The 19499-nt window shown below is 50.5% G+C and overlaps 1 protein-coding gene across 1 annotated transcript; it reads right to left on the minus strand.

Moving 5' to 3' along the window:
- Window positions 1-209: 209 nt before the first annotated feature.
- CNGA2 (cyclic nucleotide gated channel subunit alpha 2) lies at window positions 210-17785 on the minus strand. Its single transcript, XM_058291044.1, has 7 exons — window positions 17384-17785; window positions 6365-6509; window positions 6106-6198; window positions 5308-5478; window positions 4256-4363; window positions 2773-2879; window positions 210-2430 (listed from the first exon to the last, which is right to left on the minus strand). Exons 2-7 carry the CDS (start codon window positions 6472-6474, stop codon window positions 1028-1030), a joined length of 1992 nt encoding a protein of 663 aa, XP_058147027.1. The 5' UTR covers window positions 6475-6509; window positions 17384-17785; the 3' UTR covers window positions 210-1027.
- Window positions 17786-19499: the final 1714 nt, after the last annotated feature.

Raw genomic sequence — 19499 nt, forward strand, 5'->3', positions numbered from 1 at the left:
GTTGGGGGAGAGAGTTGCAGTCAAGGGGGTTTTCTCGGAGAAGGTGGTACCTGAGCTGAGTCCCAGAAGACTCAGACAGGGAAGGAAGCAGAGAATATTCCAGGTAGAAAGGGTCCTGGATGGGAGGAGGAGAGAAGTATGGAGGAAAGAGGGAGAGGGGGATGGAGGGAGAGGATGTGAACAGCATAGTTGAGGAATAACCACACGTAGTTCAAAGGAATTTATTAATTTGTGAGTCTAATGCAGCTGTTAACTTGAAGAGTCTCCCACTAGCCACCAGCCTCCAGAGCCTTTTCAGAAATGCTTCGCATGAGGGGACAGGGGCATGGCAGCCAGAGTTCCCAACCAGCTCCTTCTCCACGTGATATTGCCTGCTGGCCTACTGCCTGGCTCCTCACTCCCTGTCCCAGAATGGACCAAAGCACAGAAGCATCATCATCTCCCTAGTCCAGAGAAGACTTCATAGAACCCATAACTGGCTGGCAGACAAGCAGACTGATTAACAGAGTGGGAGTTGGAGTGCCTGACAGGGAGGAGCAGCCCTCCACCATACCCCTTTTGCCTGCCTTAGGAGACAGACTCTGGGAACATGTGCTAAATGCCTGTAGCCCAGGCTCAAACTATATACATGTGCAGGGAAAAGCAGGGGCCAGAATCAAGTGGGGTAGTGCCTGGCTGTAAATAAAGATGGTGGGAGAAAGGAGAATTGCAGTTGGGTGCCCAGTATTCTGCAGATGGGCTTCTTCAGAGCAGATGGTTGCCCAGGTTCCAGTCCCAGGAAGGACCTCTTGAGGATAGTTCAGCTGCCTCCTCTTCCTTCCCCAAACTTGGGCAAGCTGAAGCTCCTGGACTTTGATAGCGGATGGGGGGCAGTCCTGGATGTTTAGGATAAGAATCTAGGGACAGAGAAGCTCTGGGGAGAGGTCAGGGGTCCTTGAGGGTAATGCAAATAAATACAGACATCTACACAGCTCTTCTAGCTCCTGGAGCCAAGGCCAAGCCTGGGGAGGCACTTGAGCCCCAGCCCTTATGGCTTCTCAACAGCATCTGGCTCAGGGCTGTTTATCCCATCTGACAGGTAATCATCATCATTCTGCTTCATCTTTGTTTCCAGAACTGTGATTCGCTGTTTGAGCTTCTGCTGGGCCCCCGTGTACTCAGCCAGCAGGCGGGCAAAGCGGGTATACAAGGTCTCCATGTTGGTCTCCAGCTGCTCTAGCTTTTCCTGCACATCCACTTCCATGCTGGCTGCCACTTCATTCTCATCCAGCAGCCCCTCCTTCATTAGGATCTCCCGACCCCTCTCCTCCAAGACCTTCTTGGCATCAGGGTACTCTGTCACAGCTTCCATAAGATCATCCTTGGACAAGCAGAAGAGATCTGAGTAGCCAAGGCTGCGGATGTTGGCTGTGCGTCGATTACCCATTTTGCTGCCCTTAATGTTAAGGATACTGATCTCTCCAAAGCAGCTTCCAGCCGAGAGCAGGGCATACTGAGTCACACCATCATCAGCCACCACTGCCAACTTGCCCTCCTTTATTATGTACATCTCCTTGCCAATGTCCCCCTTGCGGCAAATGTAATCTCCAGGGCTGAAGACCTGGGGACGGAGCTTCAGGACAAGCTCCACCAGCAGACCAGCTTCACAGTCGTGGAAGATGCGCACTTTCTTGAGTGTGGACAGGTGGACATTGATGGCAATCTCAGCCCTGAGTTTGGCCGGCAGGTTCTTGAGAACTTCCCGCTCATCCACAGTCTTCTTATTGGTCCATAGGTAGTCAAACCACTTGATGACCTTGGCTTCCATCTCCTTGCTGACCTTGCGGAAATGCATGTAGTGTTTGATGGCATCGATCTTGGCCTGGAATTCAGCCCGGGTGGCATTCATGTTGGAGATCATGGAGCCCACGTTTCCCACGATGGTGGCAAAGATGAGGACACCAATCAGGAAGTCAAAGATGACAAATAAGTACTCCTCATCCTTTACAGGGGGTGGTGTCTCTCCAATGGTGGTGAGGGTCAGTGTGGACCAGTAAAGGCAGTAGATGTATTCCCTAGCCAGATAGCCATACTCAGGGTCAGTGATGTTGGGGTAAACCCAGGTGTCAACTCCAAAGCCAATGGACTTGGAAATGGCATAGTAGATGCAGGCATTCCAATGAATGATGACCAAGATGTAGAGGACCAGGTTGCTGATGCGGAAAATATTGGGATAGCTGGTGCGTGTCTCGGTACGGTCAAAAAACTCAAACATGCGGGCAAAGTGTAGCAGGCGGTTGAAGCGCAGCTCAGGGCTGTGGATGCCCACGGCGAAATAGATGAAGTCTGTGGGGATGATGGAAGCTACATCCAGCTTGAATTGTAGGGTGTGGATATAGTTGTCCCGTAACTTCTTGGGATCTTTGACCAGCAGCCCCTGTTCCAGGAAGCCTAGTAGAAATGCAAGCTAGATGTCAACTCTGCCCTCAGATGTGGCCCTTCCTGTAGGCTGAAGCTCAGCAAAGGACAAACTGCCCGATCAACCCTGTTTCCCAGGGAAGGGTTTAGGGACTCAGAGCAGGGCTGGAAGGAATGACCCTAAGAGACCACCCCAGATCCCAACCTCACGGAGTGTGTGATGACCACGAGGCTCAAAAAGGGACAAGTACCAAACCAAGTCACAGCCAGATAGCTCAGTTCAACACCATGTCCAGAAGGCTTCCTGCAAATTGGGACTTATGCCTTTGAACTTCTGGGTCATGTCCTGCCTGACCTTCTCAGTCACTTTCTCACCTGTGCGCAGACGGATGAGGAGGTCCATGATGTAGACGAAATCTGAGAAGTAGTCCAGCACCAGCCACACCAGGTAGTAGCCTCTTTGTAGGTCACTGAAGCAGGCTCTGCAGAAGGACAAGGCTGGCCTTCACCCTCAGAACCTGCCAAAGCCTCTGGAGGCTCCAAGATGAGCATTCACTGTGTATAGGTCTTGAGATGGCCACCAGGGGAACTGGTGATTTACATTCCACCTGGAGCCAGGAGGAGACTTACAGACAAGTAAATCCTATCCCAACATAGACACTCCTACATAGACATCGTGGCTGACCATTGCTTGTCTGCCTCACTCACTGGACTGTGAACTCCAGGAGGGCAGAGACCATCTTTTAGTCACACTGTGCATCCCCACACCTAGTCCAGAACACCAGGATTCTAGTGTTCAATGGGTATATGCTGAAGGAATGAATCAGTCATTGGAAAAATTAACTACAATGCACAGCCAAATAGCCTCCATGGTGAGCTGAAGCTTTTAAGTGTTCATCTCTTCAACATATGCCTATTGAGCAGCAAACATAGAGAACTGATCGTTTCAGGAGGGAACGAGAGTAGGAATAGTCTGGCTTACGCTAGGGCAGTGGTTATGAGGAGGTGGGAGCTTGATAGGAGGGAGAATTGACAGAATGTAGTGGCCAAATGGATAGGGTTCTAAGGAGAGGGCAGAGCAGGGGATGGAGCCCAGGATAATGATTTGGGGAGTGCACCAAAGGAAGAAGCAGCTATTTCTGACGTCTTGGTCACATTTAGAAGAAAACCCTAGCTTGGTCTCCACAGAACCAAACCATGCAGACCTTCCTTGTGCCTTACTCAAAATCCTTCATTCATACTGGAGACCATTCAGATGTCAGAAGAGATATCCCTCCTCAGAGAGGCCTACCCTGACTTCTGTGGGTTAAAATAGTGAAAGGGAATCTTCTCTTGAGGAAACAAGAGCAGGGAATGCTGGGGCTGGTATGTGTCCAGAAGGAGGAACTAGAAAGAAGGCAAGGAGCAGGTCCAGGGGGTTTTGAAGGCCCTGCTCAGGGCTTGATCATCATCCTGTGGGCAATGGGGAACCACTGAAGGGTTTCTGATGAAGAAGTGACATCATCAGATCCCAGTTTCCACCAACCATGCTAGTTGCAAGTGTGAAGGATGCACTGGAAGAGGTAAGAGGGGGACTGTCCTGCTCATCTCAGGAAGAGATGGGGTAGCCTCACCTAGGGCAGAGCTGATGTGAATAGGAAAGCAAGTAGCAGGTTACAGACTCCCAGAGATGGTCAGACCTGAAGCCTTGGTGGCATGTTAAGTTTTAGGCCAAGTGTGGCTGTTGAGGCAGGGCAAATGCAGATGCCATTGGCAAGTGGAGAATCCAAGAGTGGGGCTGGGTTGGAGTGAGTCTATCTCCCCAGCAAGTCTTGTGGGTTGGGTTGCTCTGGGCACCCTCTTCTGGGCCCCAACTCACCTGGCCACCAGCAGGCACCAGTTGTAGAGAACAGGCATGGCAATGACAAACAGCCAGCGGTAGTACCAATCCCCAGCTGGGTCCAAGACAAATAACTCAAATTTCTTCCTGAGGAGACAGACAGAGGCCAGGTTTGGGGACCAGGCCTCCCGGGGTGGCAGCACCCTAGCTCCCAGAGGCCAGGAGTCCCTAAAAGTGCCCTGTCTGAGGTGATGTACAGAGTGAGGGGTAAGGGGTGATTCCGTTCAGATCCCCATCTTTCTGGGACTCACAACCTGGTCCTGGGCATTTGAGTAGAGCTCAGACTCTATGTCCTGCTGGGACCCTTTGCCCAGATGATGTGGCAAGGGCTAGAGCTTTCTACAGGGACAGGCTTCTGGACCCAGGGAGGGATTTCCAAAGCACAGCGATGAGGTTACAGGGCTATCTCCCACATCCTTCCCAGAAAGAAAGAGAAGCTCCAAGCCAGTGAGCACCATGTGCTTCCTGCCTACCCCACCCACCCTGTTTGGGGCCTGCCTCCAAATCACTTTCTCAAATGCTGAGTTCTGCCTTTGAAAGAGCCTTTCCCCCCCACCAGCCAGAGGTCAGGAATGTCAGCTTGACCAGACATCCACCATTGCCACTTAATTGTTCCTCAAAGGACAGACTCTCCAGCTCTGCCTCCTCCTTCCTCTCCCCAAAATTCCTGGCCTTTCCTACCAGCACCCAGCATGGCCTCTTCAAAGACCCCTGTTCCAGGAGGGGATGCCCAAAGTACTCCCTAATTGCCTCTAGCTTTTTGCTTCCTGACCACAGGAAAGAGGACAAGGGCTGGCACACCCCTCCCTGCTCCAGCCCCCATTTGTGTGCCCTTGCCTCTCACTACATGAGAGCCACACAAGGTGACCAAAGCCACCAGAGGCTTCCATGGCAAGTGTGCCATTGCCTGTTAGAGAGGCTGTGGGGCAAGGGCAAGAAAATGTTCTGGAGTTGAAAGCATAGCAGGTGTCCACTACCTGCCCCTACCCTATGGCAGGACTTGGAGACCCCCATTCTACCCCCTGCTTTACTTGGTGGCCTTGCCCTCGCCGTCCTTGTCGCCTTTGCCATCACCCTGCTGGGCAGTCACAGTCTGGAGCTCAGGCCCACGGAAACGCTCGAGGAAAGAGTCAGGTCTAGGCTCCGGCTCACGGAAATTCTTGTTAGCCCACTCTCTGATGACCCCGACCAGGCGGGCGATCCTAGAAGTGAGACAAGGAGGGAGTGTGAAGCAGAGACTTGTGCCATTCAGAGAAGACCTGCCACTCAGGGTTCACCAACCTCTGAGGGAACTGGGAGAGGGCAGAAGGAAAACTGCAAACAAGCCAGGATTGCCAACACACTGAGGGCAGGGCACTGGAGCTTGGGGCATGACCTTTGATGCAGCCTGACAGGGCCTGAGTGGTCCTGAGAAGGCTTCCTGTGAGAGGTACCATCTCGGATGATAGTGAAGACTAGACAGAAAGAGTTCAGGACAAGATGGAGGTTGTGTTAAGGGAAAACAGTCTAAGAGGAAGACTTCCCAGCTTCCTGGTTTCCCAGAGAAGCCTAGACTCCAGGATGGAGACCACCGAGCCATCTCTCCAGACCACTCTTCTGGGATGGAGAGCTCCCCCTGACTCTGAAACAGACAGCCACTCAATGCTTTGTGCTTGGTCAGGCCTGCAGGAGGAAAAGGAGGAGTTGAGTCAGTCAGGACAGTACTGACTATGTTCCCTGAAGTCCTTGGTGGCAAGGCCCAGTGGGGCCAAGAGGAGGAGGGATGTGGGAGCCATCCTAACAGCCTCATTGGTGGGAGTGGGGAGCAGCTGGGCCATGGTGGAACCCACCTGCGGAAGGCACCCCTGCCCCTCTGTGGGGCATCCATGTCCGCCAACCTCTGCAGTTCCGAGGAGGTGTCATCATCAGCCGCAGACTGTGGCCTGCAGAGGAGGGAAAAGAGTTGACCCAGGGCTTTCTGTCAGCACTCTCCCCTCCTGGGACATGCCTAGAAACCTCATGATCCCTTTAGAGGGTGCTCTTGAGCCAAAGAGTTTTGGCTTCTTGACAGTGAGTCACCATGAAATGGCCCAGCCTCAGCAGACTCACCTGCTGCTGGTCCTGCGCTCATCTTTGCCATTGGCCTTGATGGCTGTGGGTGCATGGTGATTGTGGTTATTGGCTGGGGAGCTCTTCACACCATTGGATTTTTCAGTCATCCTCCATATATGGCCCCAGGAGCTGGGACCCTCACCTGTCAGGGAGAGGTTCATGGAGAAGGTCACAAAGAATCCTGGGACCAAAGGGGAGTAGGAGGGCCACAGGTGGGCAGGGTGAAAACAGAACCAGGGCCTGCTTTCAAACCCCAGCACTCCCAGCTATTACTGGAACCCTCAGGGCAGTAGGATCTGGCATTGCTTGTGCATCAGGTTTGAAGCTCCAGTATGATGGTGCCACCACCACCCACACACACAAACTCCCGAGGTAATTTAAAATGAAAACAGAGTTAAACTGCAAAATGTGTTAGACAATCCACCACAATTTCTTTTACTTTTTCACCAGTGAATATTTTGAAATATCAACTATCATTTCTAAAACAAAACAAAAAGAATGAGCCAAACAGTTTAACCCTTCTCCTAGTACCTCTTGTTTGCAGATGCCCAGCACATGCTTCAGCAGCGGAGCACCTCCAAACTGGTCAAAGTCCTGCCCCATGGAAGGAGATGTGTCTCTCTGGCCCGAAGCATCTGCCTCCCTCCTCAGACTGGCTCAGATCTCACCCTCCTCACACGTAAGTCCCTTCTTTTATCACCTTCTTCTACCAGGATCCCATCTCCAGGGCTGCCTTCCTTTCAGCTATAACCATACTGTCTCCAGCACCCTAAACCTGTCTCCAATAATGCCTGTCAAACTGGGAATCAAGGAGGAGCCCAGAGAATGGAACAGGGCATGAGGGGAAGAGCGTCAAGAATTGGCTGTGTCACATGGGCTCCACTGGCAGTGGCATAGAGACAGGACTCTCTCCGAAGAGTTGTTGGGAGCTTCTGAAGGGGCAAGAGAGTGACAAGGGCAGCAAGGGTGGAAGCAGGAGGGGGCAGGGGGAGTGGGGGCAGATGTCAGTGGAGAGTGTATAAGGATTCAGGCGGGCAAGTGGACAGGACTTGGAAGCAGGTTGGGTACAGTGAGCAAGAGAGAGCAAGTGGGTGGGATCACACAGGCAGAAACAACCCAGCGCAGAGCCCTGTGGAATCCCCTCATGTAAGAGGTAAGCAGTTCTTTAAAAAGTTCACCAGAGAATTACCATTATGACCCAGCAATCCCACTTCTAAGATCATAGCCTCAGAGAAATGACAACAGATACTTGCACACTGACGTTCAAAGCAGCATTTTTTCACAGTGATGAAAAGATGGAAACAACCCAAGTGTCCGTCATAGGTCAATGGGCATGTAAAATGTGGTCTAGCCGTACAGTGGAATATTGGGCTGGAGTAAAATACAATGAAGTTCTGAGACATGCTACAACATGCATGAACCTCAAAAACATCATGCTATGTGAAAGAAGCCAGACACAAAAGGATAAATATTCTGGCTCCACTTACGTGGGATATGTAGAATAGGTAAATTCATAGACATGGAAAGTAGAATCAGGATTAACAAGGGTCTGGGGGCGGGGCATGGGTACAGAATTTCTGTCTGGAGGGATGATGAAAAGATACGGGAAATGGTGGTGATGCCGGCACAACACCATGAATGTAACTGATGCCACTAAATTGTACACTCCACATTGGTTAAATTGGGAAGTTTCAAATTGTGTTTATTTCAATGAAAGTAGGGAAAAGGAAGAATGGTGGGAAGAGTAGGCCACCGTCCTGCTGGAGGTCAGGGTGTGTGGGACTGGAGGCCCGCAGAGCAGCCTCTCCCCACTAGGGCTGTCAGAAGGGACAGAGAGAACACACAGCTTGTTCCTGCTCCCTAAACCATCACCATGGCAATGGCAGGCACGTCAAGTGCTGTGGCGAGAGGCACTAACAAGCAGCCTCAGAGCTGCCCGCCTGGCGCTCTCTATGGGACTCTGGCATCCAGATGCTAATGAGGGTGCCTGAGGGAGAGGACCCAGCATCCCTGAGCCCCAGCTTAGACCCTGGAGGCAGCAGGTCATGGAGACAGAAAGTTTCAGGCAATGCAAACAAAGTCGGTCACACCGATCAAGGTTTCAGGGACGGCGTCCTGGAAAAGGTGGAGTGATGCCAAAACTTGAAGACGAAGAGGGATGGGAATGCAGGGCCAGGCCCAGAGGGGGCCTCGATACATCAGAGTGCCAAATGAGCTGTGCTTACAGGAGTGAGGAAGAAAGGGCCAGGGCCTGCCCACGGAAGGCCTTAAACACTAGACGGTGGCCCTGAGCCACAGGAGGGACAGCTCTGGGGGCACAGCACAAGATCATAACTTCGCTGAGGTTCTGGTCCCAAGACAGATTCCTCCCCCAGGGTCAGTGACCCTTCTCGGCCATGGAACAGGATCTTCCCTTTGCCTGGCTGCCCAGGGGCAACTCTGCTGCACACCTTCCCTTCACCAGAGCTACCGCCTCAGGCTGGATGCCTGGACACAAGAGCGGACAGTTGTCCTCTGCCTAGACAGGCAGCTGGGCTGCTGGTTCAAATGTGCATCCTGTCTCTAAGAAACCTACAATCTGATTTATTGGACTTACCACACTCAGCTAAGATGGAGGTAAAGAAGGACAACCACCACACCATGGAGCCTAGAGTGATTACAACTGAAAATGGGAGGATTGCATCCAGCATCCAGGTGGAATCTGAGCCTCCTCTTGACATAGAGGTGCAATGGACACAACCAATCCAGTGTCCACATAGAAGAGGTGGCATTGGATTGGGAAAAGTGGACATAATGGACAAAGGGTATGGGGAAAGGCAGGAAGAGATGAGAGGTGGAGGCGTCTTCGGGACATGGAGCTGCCCTGGATGGTGCTTCAGAGGTAATCACCGGACATTGTAAATCCTCACAGGGCCTACATGATGGAATAGAGGAGAGTATGGGCCATGATGTGAACCAATGTATATGAGGTGCAGAGGTGCCCAAAGATGTACTTGCCAAATCCAATGGATGTGTCATGATGATGGGAACGAGTGTTGTTGGGGGGGGGGGAGAGGGGGGGTGGGGGGGTGGGGTTGAATGGGACCTCACATATATATTTTTAATGTAATATTATTACAAAGTCAATAAAAAAAAAAATTAATAAAAAATAAAAAATAAAAAAAAAAAAAAAAAGAAACCTCATCTAGTCCCAAGGCTTCTGTTACCACCGTGTCCCAAATCATAGTCTCGCTCCCAAGCTCCCCCAATATCTCCCACAGCTGGGCATCTTCTCCTTGTTGGCCCACAGGCACCCCAAATCCAAAATCACTTAAACCAATTTTCCCAACTCATAAAGGGCCCTGCTCTCTACCCACGCAATGCAAACCAGAAACTTGGAAGTCATTCTTTTTCTTTTTGAGGTACCAGGGGCCAGGGATTGAACCTGGGACCTCTGTTTGTGAGAGGCCGGTGCTCAACCACTGAGACACATCAGTTTTCCTAAGTTGTTTTTTTTCATTTGTTTTGCTTGTTGTTTGCTTTTTCGTTTTTGTTTTTGTTTTTTCAGGAGGCACTGGGAACCAAACCCAGGACCTCCCGTGTGGGAGGCAGGTGCTCAACTGATTGAGCCACATCCACTCCCTGGAAATCATACTTAACTTCTTATTTCCCTGAACACTCTGCCCCCCACAATGTGGCCCATATCTGTGCCTCCACTGCCCTCTATTCCCAGTGCCCTAGGTTGGCCTCAAGCCTTCACCATCACTCTCTAGGCCTGCTACAGCAGGCTCTGAATGTCCCAGAACTCACCAGAGTCTGGACTGGAGGCAGGATGTGGACACCATCCAGATTTATGTGGAAGTTGAAGCTCTTAGGGTGGGTAATGAGTCCTCCTCCCCTTCCCCCCCCCCCCCATGTTATGAGAGAAGAGAGGGTCCTGAGGAGCTACAACCAAGGCAGAGAGTCTGAGGGGCTGACCAAGTGGAGAAGGCTGAGGAGGACAGAAGTAGTGTGAGGAGCATGAGGAGACAGTTCCCAGGGAAGGGAGGAGTTTAGGGGCCCAATGGGCCTCAAAGGTCAGGAAGGAAAGGGCTTCATGCAGAGACTGAGCCCTATTTTCTCCTGAGATTGGGGCTGGAACAAAACTGCTGTTTCACATTCTGTAAAAAGCCCAACTTCAATCATCTTGTACTGCTGGGCCCCTTTCCTCCTCATCCACCAGCTGAGCAACCAGTCTAACACTTTAGGGAAAAATAAGCCTGGCCCAAGGGTGTTCTTGAACCCTGGTTGAAAGCATTTTGAGGATAATCCCTTCAGAATATTTATGCAGATGTTAAGGCCAGAGAGGTAGAGGACAAGTTAGTCATAAAGCCAAGTCTAGAAGTCAAGGCTGCTAATTCCCAATTCATGGCTCATTCAAATGCTCAGTGCTGCTCAGTGCTCTTTTATCCATTTATCTCTTCCATGCACATTCCCAAGTCATCTGCTGTGTGTCAGGTCCTGTGCTGGGTGCAATCAGAAAGTTCCTGACCTCTGTTGCTTCCAGATTAAAACAGGAGATAGTCAGGAGCACAGATGATTCTGATAATCATTTTGCTGTCTAGATTCTAAGCAGTCAAAGAGCATTCAACATGGCTTATCCACTCCACCATTCTGGACACAGTGTCCATTCTCCTGGTTCTTTCCCTACCTCACTTGCCATTCCTTCTTAGTTTCCTTTGAAGATGTCTCTTCCTTATTCCCAATTCTAGAGATTAGAGTATCCCAGGAATCAGTCCTGGGATGGATCCCTTACAATTTTTCTCTTCATCATTTCCTCATCCAGTCCCATTGCCTTGAATACTGTATGCTGTCAGCTACCACATTTATATCACCAGCCCAGACTTCTCCCTTCAACTTGTTTGCCTCCTTGATGTTATTACTGGATTTCTAACAGTCGTCACAGGCTCAATATGTCCAAAACCAAGCTCCTGACCTTCTCCTCCAAATTGTATTCTCCCATGCTTATTTGCGACTCTGTTTATGGCAACATCATTCTTCCACTTACTAAGGTCAAAAACCTTAGAGTCATCCTTGACACTGCTTTCTTTCATACCCCACACACTCTACATACGCAAGTCATAAGGGCTCTACCTTCAAAACACATCCTATACCCAATCGCTTCTCACTCTCTTCATCATTGCCGCCTTCATCCAAGCCATTTTCCTCAGTGCCTAGTACATTGTAGGTTCTCAATAAATAACTTTTGAATGAATACGCAATGAATGGCCCCTGCATTTTTTCCAGTCCATTACTCCTTTGCTTTCTACTTCTGTTATTCTGCTTAGGCCCCTGCCATATCAATTAGTTTATTTTCTTTTTTTAAAAAGATTCATTTATTTGTTTATTCCCAACCCCACTCCCAATTTTTGTGCTTGCTGTCTGCTCTCTGTGTCTATTCCCTATGTATTTTTCTGTGTCTGCTTGCCTTTTCTTTATGTGGCACCAGGAACCAAATCTGAGACCTTCCTGGACTCAGATGGGATCTCTCTTCATAAGACTTTCATGCTAATGTGCTGGAGGTGCAGTTAGTGTTGGGGTTTAAGATATATTTAGGGGATTTGAATCTCTGGACTGACAATGTGATAGCCAGGTCCTGAGCCTCAACAGACTCCAGCACCTACAATCTGATTTATTGGACTTACCACACTCAGCTAAGATGGAGTAGAAGAAGGACAACCACCACACCATGGAGCCTAGAGTGATTACAACTGAAAGTAGGAGGATTGCATCCAGCATCCATGTGGAATCTGAGCCTCCTCTTGACATAGAGGTGCAATGGACACAACCAATCCAATATCCACATAGAAGAGGTGGCATTGGATTGGGAAAAGTGGACATGGTGGCTGATGGGTATGGGAAAAGGCAGGAAGAGATGAGAGGTGGAGGCATCTTTGGGACATGGAGCTGCCCTGGATGGTGCTTCAGGGGCAATCACCGGACATTGTAAATCCTCACAGGGCCCACTGGATGGAATGGGGGAGAGTATGGGCCATGATGTGGACCATTGACCATGAGGTGCAGAGGTGCCCAAAGATGTACTTGCCAAATGCAATGGATGTGTCATGATGATGGGAACGAGTGTTGCTGGGGGGGGAGAGGTGGGGTGGGGGGGAGGGGTTGAATGGGACCTCATATATATATTTTTAATGTAATATTATTACAAAGTCAATAAAAAAAAAAGAAGACAAAAAAAAAAAAGAGGCACTCAATCTCTTGTACCACCTCAGCTCCCTGGTCTGCTGCATTTTTAAAAATATTTCCATAAAAATATTTATTAAAATGCTTTATTCTTTTTTTTTCAAATTCTACTCAATTTATTCATTTTTTAAAAAAATATTACATTCAAAAAATATGAGGTCCCCATTCACCCCCACCGCCCCCACCCCGCCACTCCCCCCACAGTAACACTCTCCCCCATCATCATGACACATCCATTGCATTTGGTGAGTACATCTCTGGGCATCGCTGCACCCCATGGCCTGTGGTCCACACCATAGCCCACATTCTCCCACTTTTTATTGTCTCTCCTCTGTGTCTCTCTTTGTTGCATCATCTTGCCGCGCCAGCTCTCCATGTGGGCCAGCACTCCTGAGCAGGCCAGCACTCCACATGGGCCAGCACTCCACTTGGGCCAGCTCTCTGCATGGGTCAGCTCTCCACTCGGGCCAGCTCACCATGTGGGCCAGCTTGTCCTTCACCAGGAGGCCCCAGGAATCAAACCCTGGACCTCCTATATAGTAGATGGGCACCCAATCACTTGAGCCATATCTGCTTCCCAATTAGTTCATTTTCAAGGAATGTCAAACACTCTGCTTTTGACCAAGATAATATAAGAAGTACCAGATACATCCTCTAGGATAAAACAACCAAACTTAAACAAAATTTGTGAAATTATGTAAGTTTTCAAGACTCTAGACATTAGACTACTAATGGCAGTGATCCCTGAGACACAGGAAACAAATGATGAGAGCCCTATAATTGATCCAGCTTATTGTCATGTGAGGGTTTCCAGATCAGGCTATAGATATGGGGAAACCCAGGCAAAGCCTGGAGGATTCCCTGAGTTGGGAAGACAAAACTGAGACTCCAGGGAAATCAAAGTAGTTAGAATTTTCAAGACAGAAATCTGGAGAGCTGTGCAGCGTGCCAACTCTGGAGATCTACAGAGGGTACCTCTCAAGTACACAGCTGAATACTCATCAGATCATGCCTATAAGGAATATGCCCATGGTTGGGGAAAGAACAGTTCTCCTAAATTAGAGTTACAGTCCCCAGCCCTCACACAGGGCCAGTCATAGTGCCTGATGCCCCTAGCCAGACTGGTAAACCTCATGATTCATGGATATCAGGTAGAGTACATTGAAAGCTCTTGCCTCAGTAGGGGCATAGACTGAGCAATCTTCTGGTACCCTCTAACAAATCTTAAATACAAGACCCAAAAGAATGCATATTTCCAAAGCACCTACTGTGTGCCAGGTCCCATACTGTACGCTAGGTTAGAGAGCTGAGTCTGACAGAGTTCCTGACCTCAGGTGTTCTTTCCAGATTAACTTAGTAACAAGTAACTTAACTTCATCCAGAAAAAGGTTCAAGAATCATTTTAGGACTAGAAAAATATCCAGCATCCAACAAGATAAAATTCACAATACGTGGCACACACTCCAAATTTTCTAGGCATACAAGGAAATAGAAAATATGACCCATCATAAGGAGAAAAAAATGACATAGAGGTTAGATTTAGCAGACACATAAATTGAAACAGCTAATATAACTGTAATACATATGTTCAAAAATTTAAGTAGAGGTTTGGAAGATTGGAAAATATAAATCAAACTTCTAAAGATGAAAATTATAAATTTGTGAGATGAAAAATACATTGCATGGAATTAACCACAGATCATATATTGCAAAAGAAGAAATAGTGAACTTGAAGACAGTGAAACAAAACTACCCAAGATGAAGCACAGAGAGAAAAGAGAATCAGAAAAAAAGAGCAAAGCATTTGTGAACTGTGGGACAACTTCAATTGGCCTAGCATATATGCAATTGGAGTGACCAAAGGAGGAGGTGCAGAAAAATTACTTGATGATATAATGGCCAAAATTTCCCCAAATTGATAGAAACTATATACCCACTTATATAAGAAGCTCCATAAAACTCAGGCACAAGAAACATGAAGGAAACTACATCAAAGTATATAGTAATCAAATTGCTCAAATTCACTGATAATAAGAAAATCTTACAAGTATCCAGAGAAATAAAATGCATTGTGTGCAGAGTAGCAAAAATAAGGATGACAGCATATGCTTAGTAACAAAGGTGAGAATGGCAGCAAGATGTCTCAGCTCAGCTTCAGACTTTCCTTCCAACTTGACTTTCCACTCTGTCTACCCTTGAACAGCTATGGCTCATCTTGTCCCAAATCAAACTGAAGTCATCACCGTCATCCACCCTTTGACAAACAGACACTTGTGATTGACTGGGCCTCCAGGTCACCAGCTATGGACTCCAGGCTCACTCTCCCTGTCCATGACCTCCTTCACAGCTCCTGGGCCTGGGGTGAAGCCTGCATCCAGACCGAGCCACCTCTTTGCCAGCAGCCCCCTGCACTTAGACAGTGCACTGCCTGAGCCTGTGTTGTCTCTGTGTCTGTGTCACACTGAGACACATTCGTGTCTGTGCTGTTATGCACTGCATTTCCAGCCATAAAGACACTCCATTAACATTGGTGGAAGAGAAGAAGGAGGGGAGGGAAGAAGAAGAGGGAGGAAAGGAAAGGAGGGAGGGAGGGAAGGAAATAGGGAGGAAGAGAGGAAGGAAGGAATAAATAAAGCCCAGAGCTAGATAAAGTTCTAAGGGAAGCTCAGAAGGCAGCGGTCAGAAAAGGCAAATCTCAGAAGGCAGAGGTCAGAAGAGCCTGAAGTGGTAGGTAGAGGAGATCTAGCTCCAAGTGCATCTTCCTAGAGGGCTCACTAAACCCTCAAGGTGACCAGGTGTCCCAGCTTCGTTTACAGTCTAGCCCATCCTGGTCTCCAGTTCATGCTCCCAAAGATTTTCCACTGGGATGGACAGCCTAGAGATGCAGGCTTCAAGTGTCAGCCAGAAAGTAGTACCCCAGATATTCAGTTCTGACCATTGCAGTAAGAAAAAATCCTGAGCAGCAGGCAAAAAATAGTGCCAAGGGTACGATCACCAGGGATGGCAGGCTGGTAAGTAGGGAGATGAGTAGGCAGGCAGCAACAGAGAGGGCCAAGAGGAAGCAGCGGCCATGCTGGAATGCAGATGGAGGTTCTCATTCATTTGGCAGCTGCCAGGAGTTGAGCACTTGACTTAACTCATTTCTCCAGGCTGCAAGCGTGGTGCTGAAGCTGCTGTGACCCCCTCATGCCCCAGGTGGGGGCCCAGGTGTGGGGAAGGCAGGTTGCAGAGACTGACGGGAGGCAGTCCCAAGGTGGAGGTGGGAATCCAGCGCACCCTCGGCAGGCCATGGACCCTTGCTGTTGGACTACCACTGGCTAGCTTCAGCTGGCTCCAGCCTAGCACCTGTGTGAAATAGGTGCTTGAGCTCTATATTTGAAGGAGGAGGCAGGGCTTCACCCATGAAGGACAGCATGGCTGGTCACTGTTTTGACAAGAGCCTAGCACCTCTAATGTGGACACATGACCTCAGAAACTTCCTAGTTCTGCTGCTTTTCCCAAGAGAGGCTTTGTTTATTTACAGACAGAGATGGGGCTGGGGCAGGCCTCTGCAGGGAAGGCTCCTCCTAAGAGCTTGTCTGAGACCATCTGAACCCTACATGGGCTCAATCCAGAAACCTGGGAATCATCCTTGATATCTCCCATCCTGTCCCCAAATCCTATTGGTTGCCCTCCATCCTGCCTGTTGCTGCCCTAGCCTCTCCTGGTCTGTACCTCCCACTCAGGTAGAGTTCGGAAAGTCCACAACTGTCACTGTGTTTCATTCTTGCTTCTGAAACCTGTGGACAGATTCTGTCACCCAAGAAATAAACTTTCTAAGAACAGGGATTTGTCTGTTTTGTTTCCTCAGTAATCTCCAGGACCTCGCTGCCCTTGGTGCACATATGGAGAATGACTGACTGAATGAATTTCTAGCACTTGTTCTGTGCTTTCCTAAATCCACACCTTGCTTCATGCTATTCATTCTCATTTTACTTGTGTCATAGACTTCCCATCTCCTGACAATGAACTATTTCTTTACTTGCTCATCATCTGGCCCCACTAGACAGGCATATCTGCGCAAACAGGATCCCCAGAACTAAGGAGAGTGTCAAGTAAAAGTTACCTGGATGGAGAGATATTCTACATAATCAATTCCAAATTCCATACTGGGGCATCCGAAACGTTTCCTGAGCTCCCTAGGCCCATATCCTCTACACTGTGGCCCTCTGCCAGCCACAAGGCAAATGGTCACTGTCTGACAAGGATGTAGCTGATGCTTATTGGTGTGCGTCCAAGCTCAGCTAGAGGACCAGAACGGGGTGCCCGGCCTGCAGCCTCCCCTTGCCCGGCTCCCAAGTCTCCCTTCAACCAGAACTACACGGACTGCACTGTGGATACAGTTGCCTAAGCAGCAGAGAGGCCGTTTTTCAGAGCTTGAAAGGCCCAGGGTACACCTTGAAGAGCCCAAACAAAAGGCTGCCGTCCCAGTAGGGCTTCTGTGAGCAATACCCTACCCTACCTCCACTGCTCCTCATGTGCCCAGAAATGCTCTGGGCCAGCAGGCAATGAGTCCTGCTGTGCAGACAGCTGTAGGGCCCCTCTGGCCCTCCGCTCCAAACCTTCCCCAGTTCTCTCCCTGCCACCCTCCTAGGAGAAGACAAAGGCGCCACTGCCTCAGGGCAAGGCTAGCATGGCCTCTGAGCCTCCACAGTCCCAGAGCTTTGAAAGCTTTGAAAGGGGTTCAATTTCCCCACTTTCCCTCAGCTCCCTCAGATGACAAACGGATCCGCAGCCCAACCCCGCTCCTTTCCTCACCGCTCAGATAGCTTCAGAGGCAGGGTGCCCCCCAACCACGGTCAGCATCTGCGTCCGTCCGCGCAGCCTCCAGTCAGGGATGAGCCCTCGTGGACTCATCAGCATCTGAAGTCGGCAGAGGCCTCCCTGGGCCAGTGGGGCCGCTGAGTCCCCACCCCGACTCCACACAGCCAGCGGCTTGGAAGCTCCCAGTCAGAAAGCTGCCCCTCCCTGCCCGATGGCAGCAGGGGAGGCCCACAGTGGCCCAGGGGAGCTATGACCCTGGCCCAGGGCGACACATCCTGACTCCCCCCACCTGACCACCGGTAAAGCTGTCCTGCCAGCTGGCTGGATGCCTGACCCTTCACTGCGCACACCCCAGCAGTCGGCAGTTGCAGGCTGGCTGCCGGGGTGCCTGACTCTGGAAGCTGCTTCCCTGCTCAGACTCAAGAGCAGGCCCCTCCCAAGCTCCCTGAGGAACCTCCCTTGTGCGGAGTGTTCATCGCTCCTGGCATGGTGTCTGGGGACACAGAGCTGCCAGCTCACAGCCCCCAGACATTGCCTCCTGGCCTTGGTCACATTCCCGGCCAGCCCACCTGACCAGAGGGAGAACCAGGGAGAAACCTGGGAGAGAGAAGAGGCATCTGGGGTATGGCAGGGCTAAGAGGGAAATCCATTCCGTCTCCTCCAAGGCCCACTGGACTTGGCTTCCAGGACAGGCTGGGGCCGTGGAAGGCTAAAGAGGGTCCCCTTTGCAAGAGGCCAGAGTTTCAGGCTTCTCCCAGATGCACCCTCATGACCCCTCCCCACAGGCCCCCTTCCTTGGCCCGCTTCTCCCAGCTGCTAGAAAGCCAGCCTGAGATGGAAGAACTGGAATATTGACTGTCAGCTTTTGCCCAGATTAGTAGGGGTTGGGGTATAGCTCGTGGGGGGGAAGCAAGCCACTCCAGAAGGCCTACAGGCCACCTTGCACCTGCATTGCCAGCTTGGACTCCTCATCCCGCCCTCAGGGAGCTGGGAAGGAGGCTTAAAGGAGATCCTGTACACACCACCAGGCACACACAGGTACCCACCTCAGCATGGAACAGTAGAGAGAAAATCACCAATGGGGAGAGGACTGACATTGGGTGACCAAGGGGGAATTTGAGCTGCACTTGTAATGTTTGCCTGGAGAATATGGTCATGTAAGACCCATGTAAGTAAAGAGTTTTAAAATGCAGTGGGCATGGCACTTAGTAGGTGCATCGTAGAAAATCTGTTCAGATTCAACTGGTTTGTATAGGGAGGGGATTTTGACCAGAGGGCCAGGCACCTGCAGCCTGGGGCAAGGAGGGCTTTTCCTCCAGAAGGCAATCAGGTCCCACTTGCTCTCTGGCAACCCAGATCTAGAGGCCATCCGCTCAGCCTTTGTCATCTGCTGAGCTACAGGGCTGCCTTTAAGAAGCGCCTGCTTTGGAGGGGAACTTGTTGGGTACTCCTTCAGCACAAGCCCGGGGAGCCACAGGAAACTTCCCAGATGAGCAATAAGCAATGTGCTGCGGAAAGATCCCCAGCCCTCCCTCCTCTCCCCCATTAGCCACAGTGTGCCTTTTCTCCATGGGAGAGTTCAGGGCTTGCTGGGGGCAGATCCGCTTCACGATGGCACTCAGGGCAAGGCAAGGGCAGTAGGGCAGGGAGATGCTCCAGGCAGTTTATAGCCAGAGGCCTGGGCAGGAGTGCCCACATCCCCCTTGGCATTTTGCCCTCTGCTCCCCCCCAACCTCTCCAAGGGGCTGGGTAATCAGAAAAGCACCACAGAGGTAGCCGCCCCACAACGCAGTCCCGATGCCCCTCAAGGAAGCCGGGAGAGGAGCCCGAGCCCAATTCCCCGTCCCCACGCCCAAACTGCATTGAGGACTGTTGTGACTCCCATCCCTTCAGGAGTGCCCTGGGATGCTCTCAATGGGACAGGCAGTTCTGGCAGCGGAGCAGTTCTTTGCAGGGCAGGGAGAGGGGCAGCCAGGGCCCAGCCGCGGGCTTCATCTTAGCTCACCTAGCTCAGGTGTTTCTCCAGGGGGGCCTGCACGTTGTTTGTTTGCAGCTCAGCTAAATTGCTCCCAAGGGTGAACCTTTGTTTCACAACATATTTTCAACCAGA

Source organism: Dasypus novemcinctus, chromosome X (assembly GCF_030445035.2).
Source record: "Dasypus novemcinctus isolate mDasNov1 chromosome X, mDasNov1.1.hap2, whole genome shotgun sequence".
Classification (NCBI taxonomy): domain Eukaryota; kingdom Metazoa; phylum Chordata; class Mammalia; order Cingulata; family Dasypodidae; genus Dasypus; species Dasypus novemcinctus.

Excerpts from the sequence above, each read along its gene's own strand:
- CNGA2 (XM_058291044.1), bottom strand. The coding sequence starts at position 6,474 with ATGACTGAAAAATCCAATGGTGTGAAGAGCTCCCCAGCCAATAACCAC. Across the intron at positions 5,479-6,105 it reads GGCAGGGGTGCCTTCCGCAG|GATCGCCCGCCTGGTCGGGG; the intron begins GTGGGTTCCACC and ends TCTCACTTCTAG. Across the intron at positions 2,431-2,772 it reads CCTCATCCGTCTGCGCACAG|GCTTCCTGGAACAGGGGCTG; the intron begins GTGAGAAAGTGA and ends CATTTCTACTAG.